Consider the following 21,585-nt stretch of genomic DNA (forward strand, 5'->3'; position numbering starts at 1 on the left):
GTAATCTTATCGTTCAACTATTTGTTCGACATATCAAGAGACACCAAGAACAGTAACCAAGTACACAGTTGTGGAGGGATGTTACCAGACAATTGGTTGCTGGATAGATCCAATTTTTGTAAGCTCCCACCGTACTGAAGAGACACTGGGATCGGACTAGACAAACCCATGTCTGGAAGCTCTAGATTGATAACTATGTTCGCCTGATTGTTCCAAGTTCCAACAAGAGACACCCAAAAACTGAAAGATCTAGAATAGAGCATGTTCGTGTGTCCTACAGCCATCGCAGGATAATATAGAGGAAGAAGATGAACATAGTAGTGTTATCGATAAAGGAAGAAGCTTTATGGGCTTGAGCCAATCTCCATGGATGAAGTGTTCACAGGTTTGAATTTTTGTATCTGCCATTGGAGCAGAGAGACAAAGCTGCAAGTCATATGCGTTGAACGATTGTCTCACGGATTAAATAGATCCAATTGTCTTCTGAATATATTTTCTTTCTCACCGTTAGATGTTTTATTTTTTATTCTGAAGTCACTCCAAATAACACATGTAAAGGTAAGAGTTTTATAACGACATTTTCTAACTTGAACTAATGCAAAGTACCCAGAAATCACAGTCATAGTTTTTTCTTTCAAAATAGTGTTTATATTTCAATAACAGTGGATTTGATTTAGGTTTTGTAAATGATTAATTGAATAATAGGAGATTTGCAAGTGTTTCAAGTGATTTTACATAAGTTTCATATTCAATAACAAGTCATTTGAAAATAAATTTTAAAATCTTTAGTTGAATAACATGGGATTTTAAAACAACCCCAAAACCTTTTAAAATCAATGATTCAATACATTCCCTTTATAGTTTTTTAACATGTAAAACATTCCATTCGACATCATATAATCCCCTACACTATATTTGCGAAGTAATTTTGTCACATGTCCTCAGTCCTCTCTATAATCAATTTCACAAACAAATATGACATGACTATTGAAATTGATGACATGGCTTCCAGGAAATATGACATGGATAATTTCATTTACTGCTGATATATATTTTTGGAAAACTTTTTAGAATATGTCAATAACTCATATATTACATTTAATGTTGATTTATATTTTTAAAAACTTTTTAGAATATGGTAATAACTCATAAATCATCACTAAAATAAATATATTCAAATATGACATTTTTAATTCTGAAATATTATTTAATTTTACTTTTATAACTAGGAGTTTAGACTGCATATACGGGCATAATAATTTAATAATTACTTATTAATATATATTAGTAAAAAAATTGTAGTTCTTATTAATGTTTTCATTGGAAATTTTAAGTATTATATCTTTCTGAAATTTATTTGTACATTCTCTTATATCATTGTTAATAGATAAATCTTCAAAATCACTCAGTATTCTCTTTTTAATTATAGAAAATATTTTTTTTACTTGATAAATATTTAGTTATGTGTGTTCCGTTTTTGAATTTTTAATTTTCTTATTAAAATATACTTTTTGGATAACAACACAATATATATAAAATTATCTTTTTATTTTAAAATATATATTTTAGAGTTTAGATAATTCTGATTATTATTAATTTTAATCAATTATTTAATAAAATAGATTTTAAATTCGTTTTAATTTTTTACTAATTTATATAATTTATTATTAAGGATAAAACCGATATTAACGAGTCTAACTTTTAACGAGAGATTTCCATTGCGAAAATCACTTCTCAAATAATAGTATAGATTATAAATTTTTATTATCTAAAATTTTCAAAATTTTCTGCATTTTAAAAAAAAGTTATAAATTTTTTAAACGTAATATCATTAGTTTCTTTTAGATATATACAATTTTATTTGAATTTTAGTAATTTTGTACAAGTTGAATTAATACATTTAACCAAAATAAATAGATAAAAATTTTATCTAAGATTTTAATTTTAAATATATAATTTATATTCTTAAATGTTTTTTAAAATAAAAAATATTTTATATTATATTTATGCTTAATTAAATGATATTTATATTAATTATTGGTGAAAATAATAAAATATATAATATTGGTAAATTTCATTTTTAAATATAATTTTAAAATTTTAAAATTTATCACTGCACATGGTGCAGAAAAACAACTAGTTTAACATATATACCGAATGGTTTTCCGGGCGGGGATTTTGTGTTTTCCAGTTGTTGAATTGCTATTAGTCTTGTGTTGGTGTGTTTTGTCTAAAGTTTTGTATATGTGAGGAGGTTTTCTTCCAAAGCTAGATGGTGAGGAGTCCCTGCGTATGTCTTCTCTACTAACTCTACGAATCGGTATTTTCCCTACCGGACATTGACCAGATTTGGTCCAAATCTTGGATGTAACCGGTTTAGGAGAACTGTCTGATGGAATATTAGTCTCCTTTGAACCAAGTTCCACACTCGGTTTCATCTGCATGCATAAATGTAGAAGGAGTAAAGAAACAACATGTTGAGTTTTTGTTCTTGTATGTGTTTTGTGCATCCGTGCGTGAGTAGAGGTTGTTTACCTGAATCTTGTGATTTCTTAAGGCGGGATGATCAAAAGCGGGTTGTTTATAGATATCCACACAATCTATTATATCTCCATCTTCGCTCTATAAATAAAATAATCGATTTGAGATTATCAAAAACAAGAAGATATACGCTATAACACAATTAGTAATATATCTGAATTCAAAATCAATTCATACTTTGATCGTCTTCAATGCAGGCTTGTTAAGAGCCTTTAATTTCATATCAATCTCTAGAGAAGCAGTTCCATGGACTCCACTGTAGAAGAAAGAAAAGAAACATAGAATCGTCACGGTTAACAACATTCTCAATGCGACTTGCTTTTCCATTTGTTAATCTCGGTTTAGGAAAAGATTTAGAGTATGTTTGTCATTTAAGATCTTTAAATGTTTCCAAGTCCAACTACATAACTTATAGAGTTTACAAAGCTATCTTGACTAAACATTTTTACATTTTATTTAAATACAAGAAGCACAAAACACGTATCATTAAATTTTTCCTACAATTTCTAGTGCTTACAAACCAAACAGAAATGTTAGAAAATAATTTATTATACATTCAAATTAATAAAACTAGGATAAGATTTGCGCCTTGCGCGGAGTGAAGTTATTATTTTTATTATGTTTTAGAGAATGAAACAATAGTTCGCTTTTATTTGGATTACGGGTGTTCATACCAGATATCAGTTTGGTTTTAATTCATTTGGTTTCCGGTTTTCGGTATTTCGGTTAGTAAAATATAACTAATATGCTAAATCTATATTTACTTCGTTTGGTTCGATTTATATACCATCATTTTTGGTTTATTCTGTTTATGCCTAAAAATATAATTATCTAATTTGAAATCATATTATATATTATAAAAAAATTAGAATCATGTTGTCAAAAAGTCATTTATTAAAAAATATTATATATTTAAATAAAAGAATAGAAATCAAAAAAGACGCTTCTATCATCTAATAAAATAATCAAATTTAGAATTAATATAAAAACTCTAAATTTTGGAAATAAGAATAAAAAATTAAACAGAAGTACGAAAGAATTTTTTTTCTATTCTTCCATATTTATTTTTTTGATGAAATGTTAAATTTATTGATCATCATGGAAAAAATATATGTACATCTATAAAGAGTTTAAAAGAATCAAAAAGCTATAAGAAGTTGAAATTACTCACTGCACAGTAACTAAAAGCATTCTCATGTGTTTCAAATGCTTCTCAAATAATATATAGGGGATCTGCAGAACTGAGGTAAAATCCAGGTGAACTGGCAAAAGATGGATTCTGCATTAACTACTAAAGATGGTCCAAAAGTCATGATTCATTGGTTTTCCTTGATCGCTAGCCAATTGTCACAAGTCGGACTAAATTCATAAATCGGTATTAATGTGTTTTTGCAACATATAAAGAACAACGATTATGAAAAAGAAAAAAACAAGTATTATATTTTGAAGAGAATTAAATTTTAGTTATTTTTCCCCAGTTCTCAATTCAAGAAAAGATGGGCTTGTGGAAAAGAACAAATTCAAAATTTATAACATCTAAACGTCAGATATACTACTAACTAGGATAAGATCCGCGCCTTGCACGGGATGAAGTTGTTATTTTTATTATGTTTTGGAGAATGAAACAATAGTTCGGTTTCATTTAGATTAGGAGTATTCAATCCGGATATCGGGTTGGTTTCAGTTATGTTCGGTTTTTACTGTATTTTGGTTAGTAAAATATAACTACTATTCTAAATTCATTTTTACTTCGGTTCGATTTGGCTTATATACCGTCGATTTTCACTTTATTCGGTTTTATACCAAAAATAATTATTTAGTTTGAGATCATATTATATATTATACGAATTTTAGAGTCATGTTGTCAAAAAATCATTTATTAAAAAATATTATATATTAAATAAAATAATAAAAAACAAAAAAAATGCTTCTATCATCTAATAAAATAATCAAATCTAGAATTAATATCAAAGCTATAAATTTTGAAAATAAAAATAAAAGACAAAACTGAAGCATGAAATAAAAGCTTTTATATTCTTCCATATTTAGTGTTCATCAAATTAATATGTTTTCGATTGAACACGTTCTGTTTGTTTAAAGATAAAAAAAAAGTTGTAAAGAATTTCAACTAATTGTTGATCAAATTTATAATCTTTACTTCAATTTAGTTATTGTTAAAATAAAGCAAAAATATCGAAAAAGAAAGACTAAGAAAATAAGAAGTTTCAGTTGCAGTAAATTGTTACTTAATTATAATTCAAGTGATTCAAGTGATTTACAAATTATAATTATGGTTCAACTCATATAACAAATAGATATTCATGAGTCGTTATAAATATATACATATTTACATGTTTCAGTTTAATCGGTTATAAATCAAACCATATCCAAATCCTACGGTTTTTATAAAATTACATCCATTTGGTTACGACGGTATTTACCAAAACAAAACCATATTATCTATTTCTGTTCGGTTCGATACTCTTCGGTTTAGCATATTGAACAGCCCTAATTTGAATATTAGTTGGTTTTAGATTGTTTTTTATCATATATTAATATCCTATCGTAGAATTGGATTTTAAATTCATATTTTTGGAACCTTACATGTGAATTTTATATTAAAAAAAAACATAAAATACATAGTTTGAACACATTTATGTAGAGTGTGAAAAAATTTGTTAGAGTGTGAATGTTCATTCTTAAATAATTGTGAGATTATCACATTCCATTATAGTGTGAATAAATTTCTTAAAATGTTTCTCCTTTAATATATATATATATATATATATATACAATGAAACTTCAATAAATTAATAAGTTTGGGACTACACCAAAATTATAAATTTTTATTAATTTATAGAGATTATTAGTCATATATATATATATATATATATATATTAGTCATTATGGTAATCCCGTAGGTTTTATTTAAGGAAATAAAATAAAATATTAATTATATCTAGCAGAACAATCATAAATGCTTATATTATAAATATCATATCATATCATCATATCATATAGTTTGACCAATGAATGTATCTAGTAATATATAAAAATCGAATGTGGACCTACTTATTTTTCAATTGAATGTAATTGACTATCTAATTGAATGACACCTAAGCATTTGGGTCTTTTTTAATTATTACAAAATTGAGGTTACAATTTTTCAAATGTTTCTCAATTAATATATAGGGGATTAACTTTTCATAATTCAAGTCTCTTACGAAAACCAGTATTTTGAATTCCTCTCTAATTTCTTGTGTGTGTGCGCGTGAGTGTGTGTGATATTTTATTTAAATTCGTCATTTGTCTTGCTACGTTACTACTTATTTTAGTTCATCACAACAATTAGACTACTTATTTGTGTGGATTTTTGCACAGTAAATTGAAGCCGTCCTTGGTGTTTGATCATTCTTATTGAAATTTTAAATTTCATGATCAACTATGAAACAGAAGCAGTGAAGCTCTATAAAGCGATTGAGATCAAGGACAGAGAGGACCCTGACCAGGCCCTCCAAAGAATAAATACGGCTCCGACTTGTCTGTTTCCTGATGGAACTTTGTAGTATAAAAGTACCCCTCATCCGAGAACTCGACGAGGGGAGGAGGATCCTTGAGCTGCATGGAAGCGTCCTCAATCTTAATGTTGGTGTGGAAACAAGCCTTGCCATAGAGCTGAGCTGGCCACTGTCCACTTCCCATCGGAGTTTTGGTGTGTGGCTTCTTCCTCACGTTAGGGCTATAGACTTCTCCTCCCCACTGCACTACGGTGGCACTCTGTTGTAGGTTTTTAAAGATTGCGCTTGGCCAGTATCCAAACACGATGTCATGGGTTGATAGCCACCAATTCCCGCTTTGCGGATCCTGGAAACACGGTCCATGATAGGTTATTATATCTAATAAAAAAAATTAAAAATATAGTTGGAAGAATAATGATATTAGTAAAGCAGAAAATAATACCCGATATATTTTAACGGTTATGTGATATTGCTCATGCGAGGTTGTCGAGACAGGTTCTATGGCTGCACCTAGGGCTATCTGCTTACTTGTTTGTACAAAGCCTGAGCATAAGAGGTTGATGCAACCTGTTTTACGGTATGCATCATTCTGCAAACCCAAATACTAGTTTGTAAAATCATGAAAGTGAAGTCGATGTTTCTTTGATGTCTACAGTCATGTTATAGTGTTACTTACAGTCCAGTAGGCAAAGAACCGTGTGCGGCTGTCACCGAAAACGAGGGGATTCACCTGAAATGATACATGGAAAACAGTTAATAGTTTACATTGAATCAAGCTATAATTTCTAGGTGTATTTTTTTTTTTTACCATCCAACCAGCTTCTATGCTCTCAGTCATTTCCGAATCAAGCAGCCACATTTGCGCGGAGCTGTAGTCGCCCTCTTGAACTCCTGGTGGATTCCAAAGATTTATATCGGATTGAGCACCGAGATAGTTGGATCCTACCGCGAAAAAGATGGCCTCCTATATCATCAACAAAGAAGAAGAGTATTTTAGCTAAACATAAGAAGATTTTAATTAGTTTCCTGGTTGGCTCTAAGTATAAACTTTAGGCATAGTATATGCAGTTAAAAACTAATTGTGTCATCTCAACTTAATTAATGTGAACTATAACAAGAGCAAAAGCTATATATACGTTCAAAGCAAAAAAAAATAAAAAAATTAAGTTTGTGACCTCCAAAACTAGAAAAAGCATTCCATTCAACAACATATGATTTACATACCGACCGGTTATCCCGACGGGGACTGTGTAAATTTTCAGCGATTAAACTGAAATTAGCCTTATGTTGGTGTTTTTTTTTTAGAATGTTGTGTATGTGAGGAGCTTTTCTTCCAAAGCTAGATGGTGAAGAGACCCTGCTTATGTCTTCTCTACTGACTCTACGAATCGGTATTGTCCCTACCGGACATTGACCAGATTTGGACCAAGTCTGGGATGTAACCGGTTTAGAAAAACCGTTGTTTGGACTACTAGTTTTCTTTGAAACAAGTTCCACACTCGGTTTCATCTGCATGCATAAATGTAGAACAAGTAAGGAAACAGCTTGTAGAGTTATTTTGTTATATATCTGACCTGTGCATGAAGCGCGCCTGAGTAGAGTTTGTTTACCTGAATCTTGTGTTTTCTTAAGGCGGGATGATCAAAAGCAGGTTGTTTATAGATATCCACACAATCTATTATATCTCCATCTTCACTCTATACATAAATAATCGATTTGAGATTATCAAAAACAAGTAAAATAATATACGTAATAAATCAGTTAAAAATATATCTAAACTCAGAATCAGTCCATACTTTGATCGTCTTCAATGCAGGCTTATTAAGAGCCGTTAGTTTCATATCGATCTCCGTAGAAGCTGTCCCGTAGACTCCATAGTAGAAGAAACACAGAATCGTAAAGGTTAATAACATTCTCAATACGGCTTGTTTTTCCATTTGTTTTTCTCAGTTTAGAGAAATATCCAGAATGTATGTTTTGTTATTTCAGATCTCTAAAATAAGAGCATCAGCATCGGTTTACAAGTGAGTGGATCTCTTTAAAAATATTAACAGCTAGTTACACATTTATTTTTTATTTTGTCGTCAACCTCTAAATTAATAAAACGTCTACATGTGGCATGAAAGCTATCTTTATTCGAAGTAACGTCCGCTGCTCCTCCTCTAAAACTAATTTGACTTTGATTTTGTTAAGTTAAAAAAAAATAAAACTAATTTGACTTTACTTTTGTTAGTTTAAAAATAAAAATTGTCTTGACAAAAAATAAAAAATAAAAGCTGACAATGAAACACAAAACACGTATTATACACATTAAATGTTTCCTACAACTCATACTGCTTACAAGCCAAACAGAAATCTTTAAAGTTTATATATATATACTAGATTCTGACCCACTTTTAAAAGGGCAGATATATTTTTTGTTTTATATTTTATAAGAAATTTAAATTTTATATTTATGTTTTTAGTCATATTTATGTTTTTAATTATACAATATCGATACTATTAAAACAGGAATATAACCTATTGATAAATATGTGGTCTAACTATTTTAATATAATTATTAAAACTTATTATTAATTATTTAAAAGGAATATTATACAAAGGAAAACATAGATATGATTAAAATATAAAATTAAAATTTTGAAACAGTGCATCATGTACTTTTTGAGTGCCCACCAGCCTTACAAACATGGGTCTTATCAAGGATCCCGTCTTCTCCAGGAGTTTTTCCCTCAACATCAGTTTTTACAAGTCTGGATTACTTATTTTGGAGGCTACCGAAAGAAGTGGATTCAAACTATTTTCCTTGGATTATGTGGTATATTTGGAAGAACAGAAATAACAAGATCTATACAAATAGGAATGGGAATCCCCAGGAGATACTGCGGATAGCGGATCTTGAGGAAACACTATGGACAGAGGCACAATTATTGGTACCGCCTCCTACTGGAAATGTTCAGTCTCCCACCGATTGGCAAACTTTGGGATCAACCAGGGTATGTTTTGTCGATGGATCTTGGAAGGAACAAGATGTGTTTACTGGACAGGGATGGTACTGCCGACAGATAAACTCAGAAGACAAGATGATGGGGGCAATGAATCTCCGACGTAGCCTATCTCCTTTACATGCAGAATGTGAAGCGCTGATTTGGGCAATGGAGTGCATGAAGACCCTGCAGTTCTCAGATGTGGTTTTTGCTACGGATTGTTCTCAATTGGTGACGATGGTGTCCTCACCCGAAGAATGGCCAGCATTTACTACGCACATGGAGGAATTTCGCCGAAGTAAGACTTTCTTCCCTAATTTCAAGATTAGACATATTCCAAGGGCGCAAAATACAATGGCTGACAAGCTTGCTCATGGGGCAAGGAGTTCACCTTCAGCTATGTTATATGTCGATTCGATACCTCCGGTTTGGCTTTCCGAATCGGTGGAATCACGTTAGAGTAGTTCATTGTTGTCAAAAAAAAAAAAAAAAAAATTTTGAAATATGTAAAACAAAAAATATACCCACCTTTTTAAGGACATGTATTTAATGAAACATGAAAAATAAAATATTTAATCATTATTGTAATTTAATTATATATTTGTGTGTTTGTATAATCATATTTATGTATGATATGAATTTAATGGAATAGATAATTTTATGTAATTATATTAAATAAATCAAGTTTCATAAGTATGTACCTATGTTATATAATGGTAAGGCTTGCTCCTTTTGTCAATATTCAACCCAAATTATTATAATTTTTTAACTGAATTCAGCCCAAAATGATTTGGTGTGGTATTCAATAGTTTCAACCTTTAGTTGATAAATATAACCTTTAGGCGTCCCACCCATATCGTTGTTTCCTATGAAAATAAAGAAAGTTACGAACGGTTATCAATATTGTATATATAATTATATTTTACGTTATATTTTAGATGCAGTTATATTTTAATTTAGACCTAACCTTTTATCAATTGTCATGATCCAACTTTAATAGTATTAGTTCGATTAAAAATATTTATTAAATGTAATTTTACTTAAAGTTAATGAAGTCCATATTAACCCATTTACAAATATATATATATATATATAATGGAATATGTTAGATATTAAATTTTAAAATATTTTTCAGAACATTTTGTTTGCTTTTTAGATGCCGGTTAAATTTGATATTAGTTATGTTAGGTAACTACTAAGTAAATATAATATGTTGCAAATTTTAGGAATAAATTTTTAAAATAGTTTCTGAAATACATATGACATAAATGTATAGTTATGTAACTTGACATATTGAATATAGTCACAAAAATATATTAAATTGAATTAATATTAAAAATGATTATGAAAAAACACAAAAACTAAATTAAATTATTTAAAAAAAAAATAAAATAAAACATATACCCGCCCTTTGAAGGGCGGGTCAAAATCTAGTGTTTTCTTAAAATTGGATGTAATATATCTTTTGATTAAGACAATTGTGGAGTTCTAATCGTTTTACAGTACCAGATTTTAGCAGTTTAACCAAATGTTAAGTTTTGCAGATATTGGCCACTAAATCTGGGTTTGTGTTACAATTATGAGCTCTATTAAGGTTGTATTTCATTCTATGGTGTACGTTTTCTGTAAAAGTTCATTTTTTTAGACAAAGTTTTGTGTGCATTTTCCATTTTTTTTGTTTAGGTTATTGAAGTCTACCACACGACTCCTTCCTCTTAACATTTTTTCGTTGTTTGGTAGTTTGTACTTAGTATAACTGAACTTCATAACATTACAAAAATATAAAAGGACGAAGAACAAATATTATCCCAAGTAAATGTTATTATCATACGCTAAACTTCCAAACTTTAGATTACTTGTCCTCCTTTGTGATTCATCTCCCTACTGATATCTTGATCATGAAGACCTTGCATGTAAGTGTAACAGTGTCTGATTGGTCCTGAAAACTAAGTTGAAAACATAAGGTCATAGATTGAGCTTCTGAGCGCAGAAGAAGATGCTATAGTTTAAACAAAAAACTTCAATCATCAAAACACCTTATGAGAAGATGTTGTAAAAGTTAATGATCAAAGCCGATTGTATTAAAAAGTTTTTGATCATTAGACAGAAGGTAAGATACAAAATCAGAACTTTGGATGGAAAAAAATTAAGAAATAAGACATACAACAGCTACGGATCCAAGCATTGTGGCAGGTCACTGACTCACTGATGTCCAAGTTGTCAAGATTGGTATCAAATCTTTCAACAAAGCTTTTTGAGTTTCTCTCCCGCTCTTCTCATTGTTTACAATCTTGAAGGTTTCTCTTAGACTGTGAATCTCTTCTTCGGAAGGCCAAATGCTCTCGCTTAGCTCTAATCACTTCAGCAGCTTGCATATACAGAGCATATGCACGGGTCGCGGCAACTGCTACTTCTGACGATTTAGCCATTTTTTCATCCTTCCCAAAGCTGGAAGACACAGCGGGTGCTCCTGCGACAGCAGTAACATGCATCCATACCAGCTACAGAGACAGCAGCGTGAATCTGAGCCTTGTGTGCTCTGAGTCTCCAATTTCTTCTTCTCCAGTGAACTGTTGTTTGCTCGTCAAAACTGTTGCATAGCAAGTCTAACCTGCAAACAGATAATGGTGAGAACCTTTTGTTTCACCGAAAGAATCAAATAATGGTGAGTATTTTAGTATAATACATCTCTGTTACAATTAATTAAAAATTTAATAGGCACTCATATCTAAACAACCAAAGCTTATTTTCTCGTATAGGAGAATCAGTGATACACAAAAGCCTTCAGTGAAACTAAAAAGCATAACCAAAATCATCTAAAGCTTTTCTCATAACATTAACAAACGAAAACAAAATCAATAAACGAAATCAAAATCATCTAAAGCTTTCTAAATGTAACAGAACCAAATCATCTTACATTAACAAATAAAAACAAAATCAAAAGCTAAATCAAAATCATCTAAACTCAAGATTGTAGGGAGAAATGTTCATGGGGCGAAGCCTCACATATTTATAGTTGAAGAACCACCGATTAGAAAATGGAAGATGAGTGGGTCAAAGAAGTTAAGACAGTCGTTAATAACAATGAATCAATGCATCCCGTAACGGTTCTGGAACCACTCAAGCGAAACGACACGAAGGCATCTAGATTCAGAGATTCGTCACATAACCCTTCTGAATCTCTATTGTCGGTTGAACTGATCAGAGCTCAGAGAAGGCGATGAAACCTAGATGTCGATGGTCGCCATTGATGAAGAAGTTGTAAGATCGTTTGTGCAATGCTAATCGATACACAAGATGCGGAGAAGAAGATGGATCTCTTATGATATGGGCTCTAAGAAGTTAAAGACACTATCCAACTACAACTAAAGCCCAAATATATTGCTGAACATAATAAATGAAACGGTGAGTATTAGAAACAGGACGTCAGCTTTACAGAGAGCGAATTTGTGACGTGGCTGCTGACGTGGCACGCCCTGGAGTGATTAAACTGTACTTTATATAAATAGATATTCAATTAAATAAGAATCTGCAGCTAGCTGGTCAACATACTAAAGATTTCTGTTTCAAAATTTTTTTTTACTAAAGATGGATTCTGAATTTACTACTAAAATCCTGGCCAACTTACTAAGATTGTCCAAAAAGGTCATGATTCATTGTGTTTCCTTGATTGCTAACCATTTGTCACAAGGCGAAAAAATCTAACTTATCTTTATATTTTGAAAATTTTGAATTTGTAATTCATTTTTTCCCAGTTCCCGATTCAAGATGGACTTATGGAAAGAACAAATTCAAAGTGTATCATCTAAAAGGCAGATTTACTACTAGCTTTTCATAATTTGTCTCTTAGGAAAACCAGTATTTTGAATTTTATCTCTAATTTTTTTTTTTTGATGATGGAAGTTCATTAGTTTTTATTTTTATTTTGCACTATGTTGATTTATATATCCTATATATAAGTTGACATTTGCAATTCCAATATATAAGTACGACCAACAAAAAAAAAAGAGAATGAACATTGAAAGCATCAAACATCAAGGACATAGAGGATTCTGGCCAGGTCCTCCGAAGTAAAAACGCGGCTCTGACTTGTAGGTATCCCGGTGGAGCTTTGTAGAATAACAGTTGTGCTCATCCACGTACTCGCCTAGATACTGAGGATACTTGATCTGCAAGGAAAAGTCTTTGATCCTAAGGTTGGTGTGGTAACAAGCATGTTTCCAGAGGCTAGATGCCCAATTTCCACTCCCCATTGGAGTTTTTGTGTGTGGCTTCTTCATTATCCCATTAGGGCTATAGACTTCTCCACCCCACTGCACTGCCGTTGCGCTGTGTTTGAGACCGTTGAAGAGTGTCCCTGGCCAGTAACCCATCACGTTGTTTCCGCAAGTCAGCCACCAGTTCCCACTGTTTGGATCCTGCAAACAAGGTCGAGGATGAAGTTTAAGTTAGATTAAGAGAGAAAAAAATATGACAAAAGTTACTTAAAACCATATTATATAAACCATAAAATGTTACCAAATACATGCTAACGGCGATGTAATATTGTTCACCCCAGGCACGCGAAACGGGTTCAATGGCTGCACCCAGGGAGAACTTAGTAGTTGTTTGCACAAATCCAGAGCATAAGAGGTTGATGCATCCTGTTTTAGTGTATGCATCTTTCTGCAGATCCAAATATAAAGAAAGAGTAGTGATGAACTCGTTGAAGTGTTTGAGATGGCGTTCCAAAATCAGTTTTTATGTAAATTATGTAATGATGTTACTTACAGTCCAGTAGGCGAACAAACGAGTGCGAGAGTCTCCAAAAACGCTTGGATTCACCTGAAATGGTTTAATGGCCACAGGTTTACGGTTTACTACTAACGAAAAGTGTAACACTTTTAAAGATGAAAAATACTTATGTACCATCCAACCAGCTTCTATGCTCTCAAATGAATTTGAAATGCCACCTATTAGCGAGATCTGAGCAGAACTGTAGTCCCCAGCCTGAACTCCCGGAGGGTTCCAGATGTTTATATCAGATTGAGCGCCAAGATAATTGAACCCTAGAGCCACAATCATCGCTTCCTAAATGATCAACAAAGATGAAGTGTTTCTTGTGGTAACCATATCCATATGAAGTTACATGATTATATATTTAACTAAATTATTTAGTTTTGATACGTTTCCCTTTGACTTTGGTGATTTTTTTTGCATTAATTATTCTTTCAAACCAATATTCAAAATAAAGATAATGAATAACCTTCCTTTTTTTTTTCTTTTTTGGTCAAAATGTAAATTTATTTCATTGAAATGGCAAAGAGATAAAAGTGAAATTGAATCTAAAGTTGCTTAAGAGAGCAAAGTGTACGTACCGATCGGTTGTTTGAGCCGGGTTCGCGTAATCTTTCAGCAGTTAAATTGAAATTAGCCTTGTGTTGAAGTGCGTTGTCCAGAAAACTGTATCTGTGATGAGCTTTTCTTCCAAAATGAGACGGTGAAGAGGCTCTCATTATGTCTTCTCTATTGACTCTACGAACTGGTATTGTGCCTACGGGACAGTTTCCATATTTGGACCAAATCTGGGACGTGATTGGTTTAGAAGAACCGTTGTTTGAAAAAGTGGTCTTCTTTGTATCAATCTCCACACTAGGTTTCATCTGCGTAACATCAGTGTAGAATTTGTAAGTATTTAGGACTGAAAATTCATGAATAATCCAATTATAAATACTCTCTCTCTTCGAACAGGAGCGATCAAAAGAGCGACTTTTCTGGTTTTTTACAACTTCCTCTTTCGCGGTGGCTACGGCCGCCGCTTTTGCTTTATATTTTCTGTTTTGTTTCGTGTCTTAGTCTAGATCGAGTCAATAAGTATGATTTCGTTGAAATCATTGTCGTCCGCTTGGTATCAAATCAAGCGATGTGTATTATCGTCACCCTGTCTCTCCGTTTCATGTAGCCTTCGTGTGATGTCGTCATGGGAAAATAGGTTCCTGTGTATCCATTGGTTCATTAGGCGGTTATGGAGTTTGAATCAGATCTGTGATGAATGTATTTTCTCCCTAATTGGTGAGGCTATTTTCTCCATAGTTGTTGAGTGTGATCTTCCGGCAAACAAAACGTGGCGGTTCTGCGTTGTCGACGTATTTTTGTGGCTTGCTACGCACAGCATTTTAATCTCTCCCAAGAATTTCTTGAGAAGAATGCAAGTTCTGTGGAACAAGAAAAGAAATCTTAAACCGCCATGGATATGGAGAAGATTGCAGACATCGTGTTCTTTTACCATGGTAACTCCACTATTTCAAAGGAATATGTTTTATTTGGTCTACGGTGTGATGAAGGCAACACTGGTATTTACTTTCATCAAGATCGTGACTTTAGTAAAACAAATATTATTCTATGGTCTGTGGACAACAAGAAGAACAAGGGATTGCTTATATGAGGATATGGAGAAGAAGACAATGAGGTTACGTAATTATCAATGTCAATCCGAGGAATTATGTATAGTATGGATATGGACTACAACAAAGCATGTTATCTCCTGCAGCGGGAGTGTATGGAATGGGCAACGATGTAACAGATGGATCGTGTCTCCTGATCTATTAAGTGGTAAAAGGTGTTGGATCACAATGGATGATAGCCAAACACAAGATCATATAAGACCGAGAACAACAATAGAAAGATTAGCGAATCAGTCTATCCTGCAAAGTGAGTTAGGAAGCATCGTGTTATTATTTTTCTATTATCATGTTCAGCTTAAAAATGTATTTGTTGTAATTTCCGATTCTAATATTTTGTTAAACTTCGGTTGATATTAATAAAAATAAGGTGTTATAAAAAAAAAATCCAATTATAAATAATTTAATTGTACTATGAGTATGAAAACCAAATGTCATTTTTTTATCACAAAAAAAAAACAAAAAACAAATGTCATTAATGTGTGGAATATGTTTACCTGGATCTTATGGTTTCTTAAGGCAGGATGATCAAAAGCATGTTGTTTGTAGATATCTATACAGTCGATTACATCTCCATCTTCACTCTACAAATATATTACAATCGATTTTCGGAACTCAGAAACCGAACAAATTCTACACATGAAATATTATAGTGTGCCTTCAGATCCCATACATACCTTGATGGTCTTTAAAGCTGGCTTATTAAGGGTCCTCAATTTCTTGTCGATATCTAACGAAACTTTCCCATATGTTCCACTGTAGAAGCCACACAAAATCGCAAATATTAGGATCAGTCTCATTGCGGCTCTTTATCTATAGTTTTCCGATGATGCAAATAATATTTATAGATATTGGCTTTGATTCTTGAGCCTTCATACTTATAAAGCTGACGAGACCAAATGCATTTGTTCTGTTGTCAATTAATTAATGTGATTAAATACCCAACAATTGAAAAACAGAAGTCCACAAAAGAAATTGAAAAACGGAAATCTCATAGAATCAAATATGAACGCTCAAGCAATACTTTCCGAAATTAATTTATTTTTTTATTTTAAGTCCGTGCAGAACTTCAATATGTTACATTTGTATTTAGATTCTTGTTTGACTATTATTATTTTTTCTTCATTGATTCTTCTTTGACTATTTTAGTTAATTGTTACTATTTTATCCTGTTGGTTTTCCAGTCCATTTTCTTTTAATTAATCCACCCAATACGATTTGTTTCATCTTGCTCTCGAAATAAGTGAAACCTCTATAAATTAATAATGTTGAGAGTATACCAAAACTATAATTTTTTATTAATTTATAAAGTTTATTAATTTATTGAGATACTAATTAAACTAAAAATTCAATTTGAGACTATGAAATTATATTAATTTATAGAGATATTAATTTATAAATTATTAATTTAAAAAGTTATAGTGTATAAAGTATTTGAAATTTCTCAAGTCAACATGTTTTTATATCTATGGGGATTCCTTCCAGAAAAGACTTGTCAAGTTGAAATCAACCAGTATTAAATTGGATGGTTTTCCAATTCAAACTAATTGGCAATAAATGAAATGATTTACTATATGTTTTAAAGGATTGTGTTTTTTTTTTAATGTTGTGAAAATTTAGTATTAATGTTTCTTTTCGACGTAACGGCCTTTTATCAATGATCTCAGTATAATGGCTTTTATAATGAAATTATTTTTATTTTCTATGTATCTTCTTATATTCTAAACGAAAACACTGAGACTTATTTAAAATATATGGTATATAGGGCACCGGCTCTAAATATGAGAAAAGGAAACATTCATGAATACAAAAATTGCTATTAGCTTCTTTTGGTTTTATTGATTCTATAAAAACCAAAAAAATGTATGATAATTTTCTTTAAAAAATAAAATGTAAAAATTTAGTTAGTTTCATATGAGGATGATGGAACTTTAGTTTAATTAGTTAAGGTTTACTCTGTTAAAGATACATTTTATTATATAAATTTAAACTTATTAAACTATAATTAGTGAATTTTAGGATAATCGGTCGTCAATATTTATTTTACACTAAATTAGTTAAGGTTTTTATTTTGTTTGTTTGTCTGCCTGTTTTCTGTTTAAATTGCATTATTTTCTCGCATTCCTTTGACTTGGCATAATGTAGTTGTAGAAAATTATTTTTATTTTTCATGAGTTGATCATCTTTTTATTTAGACTTTTTATTTATTACATTATTATAGGTAGAAGAAGCTCCTTATCTATGGAGCAAGTAGAAAGAGTGAGAGAGAGACATGGAGATGATCTTGAGGAGTAAAAGTGTTTCATGCATCAGCAAGCCTCTTCTGACTCTGGGAAGAGAGGCTTGAGCGGAGGAAATCTTGTTTTGCAGGATTCTTGACAGTCCCGTTAATGAATCTCTGGTACCATTGACCAGATTCTTTGAGGTTTCTGTCGTCGAGATCATCCCAATTAACGTAACTGAGTCCAAATCTGACCGTAAAACCTTTACAGAATTCATAATTATCACCAAGAGCCCATGCGAAGTATCCTCTCACGTTGACACCCTTCTCCCTGAAAACAAGAGCAATCATATGAATAAATACTTAAAAAGAAGTTGAAACAAATATTAGAAGAAAAGCATGTATAGTATCATCCACTCACTTGATGACTTTGCGGAGAAAACATAGATGGCTGCATAGATAATCAATTCGCTTGTAATCGGCAATAGCTTGCTCACGTTTTTCTGAACCGGGGGTGCTAAATCCTGATTACCACCACAACATGAAAAATTACACAGTATTTGAAAGTCAGTTTCTTGGATTTATTTCGAAATACACTAATTAGTATATGTTATAGATGAAAAACTGAGTAGTAGTATTATGTAGAACTCACCATTCTCGGTGACATAGATTAATGGGTTGCCGTATTTGGTTTTAAAGTAGTCCATTACGTAATAAATCCCTTTTGGGTAGTAATAGCTGTTGCCGTTGTCTTTGTCTTCAACGAACTGAGAAAGGGAGGCAAACACATATATATCAATAAGGAGACCAAAAGTGGTGTTATATTGCAAATATAAAAAATAATGAAAGAGAAATCATAGGGGTGGATGATCATTCATATATACCAGTGGACCAATAAGTTCACCACGTGAATTCTCATCTGTAAACACAAGGATGAAATAATTGATGGTCACTCACAAAGTATGCTGTAACAAAAAGAAGATATATATATAAAGGCTGTAACTAGGTGGTAATGTTGTAGTACATGTGAGCTTTACGCCAGCGTCCATCATGGCAGTGTGTGTCTCTGAAGGATATGGGTTAGGTTTCGGCTGGGTGTACTGAGCGACATAATAGTTGAGACCAAGAAAATCATATGAACCAGCGACGAGTGCGGCTTCTTCCTCTGTGAAGTTGGGAAGCCGACTACCCACAATCTGTCTCATGATGTCTGGATATCTACCCTTTGTTAGCGGCTCCATGTACCTGATCCATGTATATTTTTGTTTCATTATAAATACATAAAATACACACTGATACATTTTTAGTAATATATAAAATTATATATACCATCCATGGAAGAATTGGTTCATCCTCTCGGCTGCTTCTATGGAGGCAGGATCAGAATCATCATATGGAAGAAACCATCTTGTTATCATCACAGGTCCAATCTTTCCCTTTTGGAACTGTTGGTCACGTGATATATAGATATATATAACTATACATTATAATCATATATGTTACATTTACACCACCTTAATTTTCACATATGGAGACAGCACTCACCTTATATTTGGTTCTGTAAAGATCGACGGCCGCAGCATGAGCAAGAAGCTGGTTATGTGCAACGATGTAGGGTTCTGTTGAAGAATTTCCGCCGTAACACCTGTGCTTGGTATCAACCATAGGAGAACATCGACCAGGTGCATCTGTTCCAATCGCATAGCCTCTTGTAGGCACTGTGTATAGCTGGTTGATCGTGATCCAATGCTTTACCTTTCCACCAAATTCTTTGAAACACAGATCCGCGTAATCTTTGAAATCTTGGCTGTGCATATTAGTATAGAATCATTTCAGTAATACATGTCATTAAGACTAAATGTTCTTCTTCTATCACTAATAATTTTTACTCTCTTCGAAATATAATTAAGAAGCACAGCACATACATGATCTGGCGGTCCAAGAAACCTTCATACTCATCTTGGAGTGTTTGAGGAAGGTCCCAGTGAAAGAGGGTAACAAAAGGAGTTATATTCTTTTCGAGGAGTGCATCTATGAGTTTGTGATAGTATTCAAGACCTCCTTGGTTCACTCCCCTACTCACCTTTCCTTCTGCTCATTTATATCGTACAGTAATTAGTACTCTTCCAACTAATTAAATGATGCCAATTAAAATACAAACAACATACTTGGAATGATTCTTGACCACGCAAAGGAGAATCTGTAGCCAGTAGCATTGATTTCGCCCATCACGTCTACATCTTTCTGCAGTTCACATATTTAATCGCATGTCAACAATCCACACGTATAGTTTTTTAGTACATAGTTCAGTCACATGAGTATCAATGTACTGACCTGCCATCTCGTATATGACTCACAAGTAGTGTCTCCATTCTTCAAATCTGACCCAGATTTCTCTGGTAAAAATTACAAATGCATTAATATGTGTACATATAAACCGATATTCATCTCATGTATATATATGTCAATGTGACATACCTGGATATCGGTGACTGAAGCCATCCCAAATGTTAACACCACGACCTCTCCCTCCTTCGATCTGAAATGAAAAGAGACAACCATGCAACGTTGCATTTTAGTGTTCTTGATTTGTATATTATTTATTCATCAAAAAGTATTGTTACATGCCTGGTAAGCAGAAGATGCAACACCGAAGATGAAGTCTTTTCCAAAGCTTTTACTGCTTAATTTAGCAGTGTTACTACATGTGAATGGTTCGTTCTCTTCGCAAGTAATTTCTTCACCAGCTTTGCAACTGGCAGCAGCTAATAGTAAAACTAAAGCGAGCCCTAGAAGCTTCATGGTTAATATGTTGATGTATGTGTTGTGTTGTATGAAACCTTGTGCCAGTCTAGGGTTTATATAGCCATTCCTAAAGAAGAGAGATGCATGTATGCATTTTCTTGTCTTAGTATTTTGATATTTTGGGGAGGTTTAGGTGGTATCATGAGTCCCGTGGGTTCACTTACTTTAGCTCAATGTTCACCGATTTTTGTTATATTTAATTATTGTGTCCTTTCCACTTTTAAGTTTTTCATTATCTATTGCCAATATTTGTTTTTGTTAATTGTTATATAGCACATATTTGTGTTCCTTAACCGGAACACACGAGTTTTTTCACATCTTCAAATTGATCCGTCGTAATGCAGAATGTATATCTTGAAGGTTTGCGCAAAACTAAAACGCCATCGTCAAGGTTCGTTAATGAAAATTTGTATCGAACTATTATCAAGTGTTAAAAAAGTTGCAAAAAATATTATCAAGTGTTGAATCTATAGTAACACTTATCCAAAGCCACAATTATCACGAGCCTCACCGCTCATAATCACATCATACCTTCTTGGTTTTGACCGCTCTATATCTGCTTAATCACATGAGACCGTTGTCTCAGAAAAGACAAAAAGAAAACTAAAACCACCACACTTTTTGCTCTTATACTTTGTATCGTTTTTAAATGATTGGAAGGGTTGGGGCGGATACGGAACCGTGACCTCCAGATAGATAAGAGTGATACTTGTGTTTTAAACTATTGTTTGTTCATAGTTTTACTGGCGAAATGGCCTGTCTTAAATTCTTTGATGGCGACTAAGGTTCTTTGATGATTATCATGCAGAATCTTTTTTTTTTGTCACTGCAAATACTCCCTCTGTTCCATATTACTTGATGTTTTACCTCAATGCACAAATATTAAGGAAAACTATTTTTTATTTAAAATATTACTAAATTACAATTTAAAACTAATTTATTTAATTATAAATAGAAATAATAAAAATTCAATTGGTTACACAGTTTTTGATAAAGTTAAAGTTACATAGATTTGTACAAACATCATCTATTATGAAACAACAAAACTTCTCTAAAACATCAAGTATATTGAA

At 32.2% G+C, this 21,585-nt stretch overlaps 4 protein-coding genes across 4 annotated transcripts; all 4 read right to left on the reverse strand.

Moving 5' to 3' along the window:
• Window positions 1-17: 17 nt before the first annotated feature.
• Window positions 18-2,868, reverse strand: LOC130495576 (uncharacterized). Its single transcript, XM_056986985.1, has 4 exons — window positions 2,719-2,868; window positions 2,536-2,622; window positions 2,310-2,438; window positions 18-203 (listed from the first exon to the last, which is right to left on the reverse strand). Exons 1-4 carry the CDS (start codon window positions 2,866-2,868, stop codon window positions 18-20), a joined length of 552 nt encoding a protein of 183 aa, XP_056842965.1.
• A 3,156-nt stretch (window positions 2,869-6,024) lies between these two features.
• On the reverse strand, window positions 6,025-7,996 carry LOC108807884 (uncharacterized). The gene is made up of 7 exons (XM_018580111.2): window positions 7,856-7,996; window positions 7,670-7,756; window positions 7,440-7,568; window positions 6,868-7,023; window positions 6,736-6,789; window positions 6,502-6,648; window positions 6,025-6,405 (listed from the first exon to the last, which is right to left on the reverse strand). The coding sequence occupies exons 1-7, from the start codon at window positions 7,994-7,996 to the stop codon at window positions 6,025-6,027; spliced, it is 1,095 nt and encodes a 364-aa protein (XP_018435613.1).
• Window positions 7,997-13,033: 5,037 nt separating this feature from the next.
• Window positions 13,034-16,293, reverse strand: LOC108838597 (uncharacterized). The gene is made up of 7 exons (XM_056987706.1): window positions 16,164-16,293; window positions 15,984-16,070; window positions 14,404-14,688; window positions 13,955-14,116; window positions 13,817-13,870; window positions 13,565-13,711; window positions 13,034-13,464 (listed from the first exon to the last, which is right to left on the reverse strand). Exons 1-7 carry the CDS (start codon window positions 16,284-16,286, stop codon window positions 13,081-13,083), a joined length of 1,242 nt encoding a protein of 413 aa, XP_056843686.1. The 5' UTR covers window positions 16,287-16,293; the 3' UTR covers window positions 13,034-13,080.
• A 1,338-nt stretch (window positions 16,294-17,631) lies between these two features.
• Window positions 17,632-20,550, reverse strand: LOC108813040 (myrosinase). The gene is made up of 12 exons (XM_018585470.2): window positions 20,336-20,550; window positions 20,186-20,246; window positions 20,042-20,103; window positions 19,876-19,951; window positions 19,633-19,798; window positions 19,253-19,514; window positions 19,037-19,152; window positions 18,732-18,952; window positions 18,592-18,626; window positions 18,360-18,474; window positions 18,129-18,231; window positions 17,632-18,038 (listed from the first exon to the last, which is right to left on the reverse strand). The coding sequence occupies exons 1-12, from the start codon at window positions 20,507-20,509 to the stop codon at window positions 17,789-17,791; spliced, it is 1,641 nt and encodes a 546-aa protein (XP_018440972.2). The 5' UTR covers window positions 20,510-20,550; the 3' UTR covers window positions 17,632-17,788.
• Between the last annotated feature and the right edge of the window lie 1,035 nt (window positions 20,551-21,585).

Source organism: Raphanus sativus, chromosome 6 (assembly GCF_000801105.2).
Source record: "Raphanus sativus cultivar WK10039 chromosome 6, ASM80110v3, whole genome shotgun sequence".
Taxonomy (NCBI): Eukaryota; Viridiplantae; Streptophyta; class Magnoliopsida; order Brassicales; family Brassicaceae; genus Raphanus; species Raphanus sativus.

Excerpts from the sequence above, each read along its gene's own strand:
- LOC130495576 (XM_056986985.1), bottom strand. The coding sequence starts at position 2,868 with ATGGAAAAGCAAGTCGCATTGAGAATGTTGTTAACCGTGACGATTCTA. Across the intron at positions 2,439-2,535 it reads TAAGAAATCACAAGATTCAG|ATGAAACCGAGTGTGGAACT; the intron begins GTAAACAACCTC and ends TTATGCATGCAG. Across the intron at positions 204-2,309 it reads GGAAAATACCGATTCGTAGA|GCGAACATAGTTATCAATCT; the intron begins GTTAGTAGAGAA and ends TGGAACAATCAG.
- LOC108813040 (XM_018585470.2), bottom strand. The coding sequence starts at position 20,509 with ATGAAGCTTCTAGGGCTCGCTTTAGTTTTACTATTAGCTGCTGCCAGT. Across the intron at positions 20,247-20,335 it reads TTGCATCTTCTGCTTACCAG|ATCGAAGGAGGGAGAGGTCG; the intron begins GCATGTAACAAT and ends TTTTCATTTCAG. Across the intron at positions 19,952-20,041 it reads AGTCATATACGAGATGGCAG|AAAGATGTAGACGTGATGGG; the intron begins GTCAGTACATTG and ends TGTGAACTGCAG.
- LOC108807884 (XM_018580111.2), bottom strand. The coding sequence starts at position 7,996 with ATGGAAAAACAAGCCGTATTGAGAATGTTATTAACCTTTACGATTCTG. Across the intron at positions 7,569-7,669 it reads TAAGAAAACACAAGATTCAG|ATGAAACCGAGTGTGGAACT; the intron begins GTAAACAAACTC and ends TTATGCATGCAG. Across the intron at positions 6,406-6,501 it reads TAACCGTTAAAATATATCGG|GATCCGCAAAGCGGGAATTG; the intron begins GTATTATTTTCT and ends CCGTGTTTCCAG.
- LOC108838597 (XM_056987706.1), bottom strand. The coding sequence starts at position 16,286 with ATGAGACTGATCCTAATATTTGCGATTTTGTGTGGCTTCTACAGTGGA. Across the intron at positions 13,871-13,954 it reads GCATAGAAGCTGGTTGGATG|GTGAATCCAAGCGTTTTTGG; the intron begins GTACATAAGTAT and ends AAACCATTTCAG. Across the intron at positions 13,465-13,564 it reads TCGCCGTTAGCATGTATTTG|GATCCAAACAGTGGGAACTG; the intron begins GTAACATTTTAT and ends CCTTGTTTGCAG.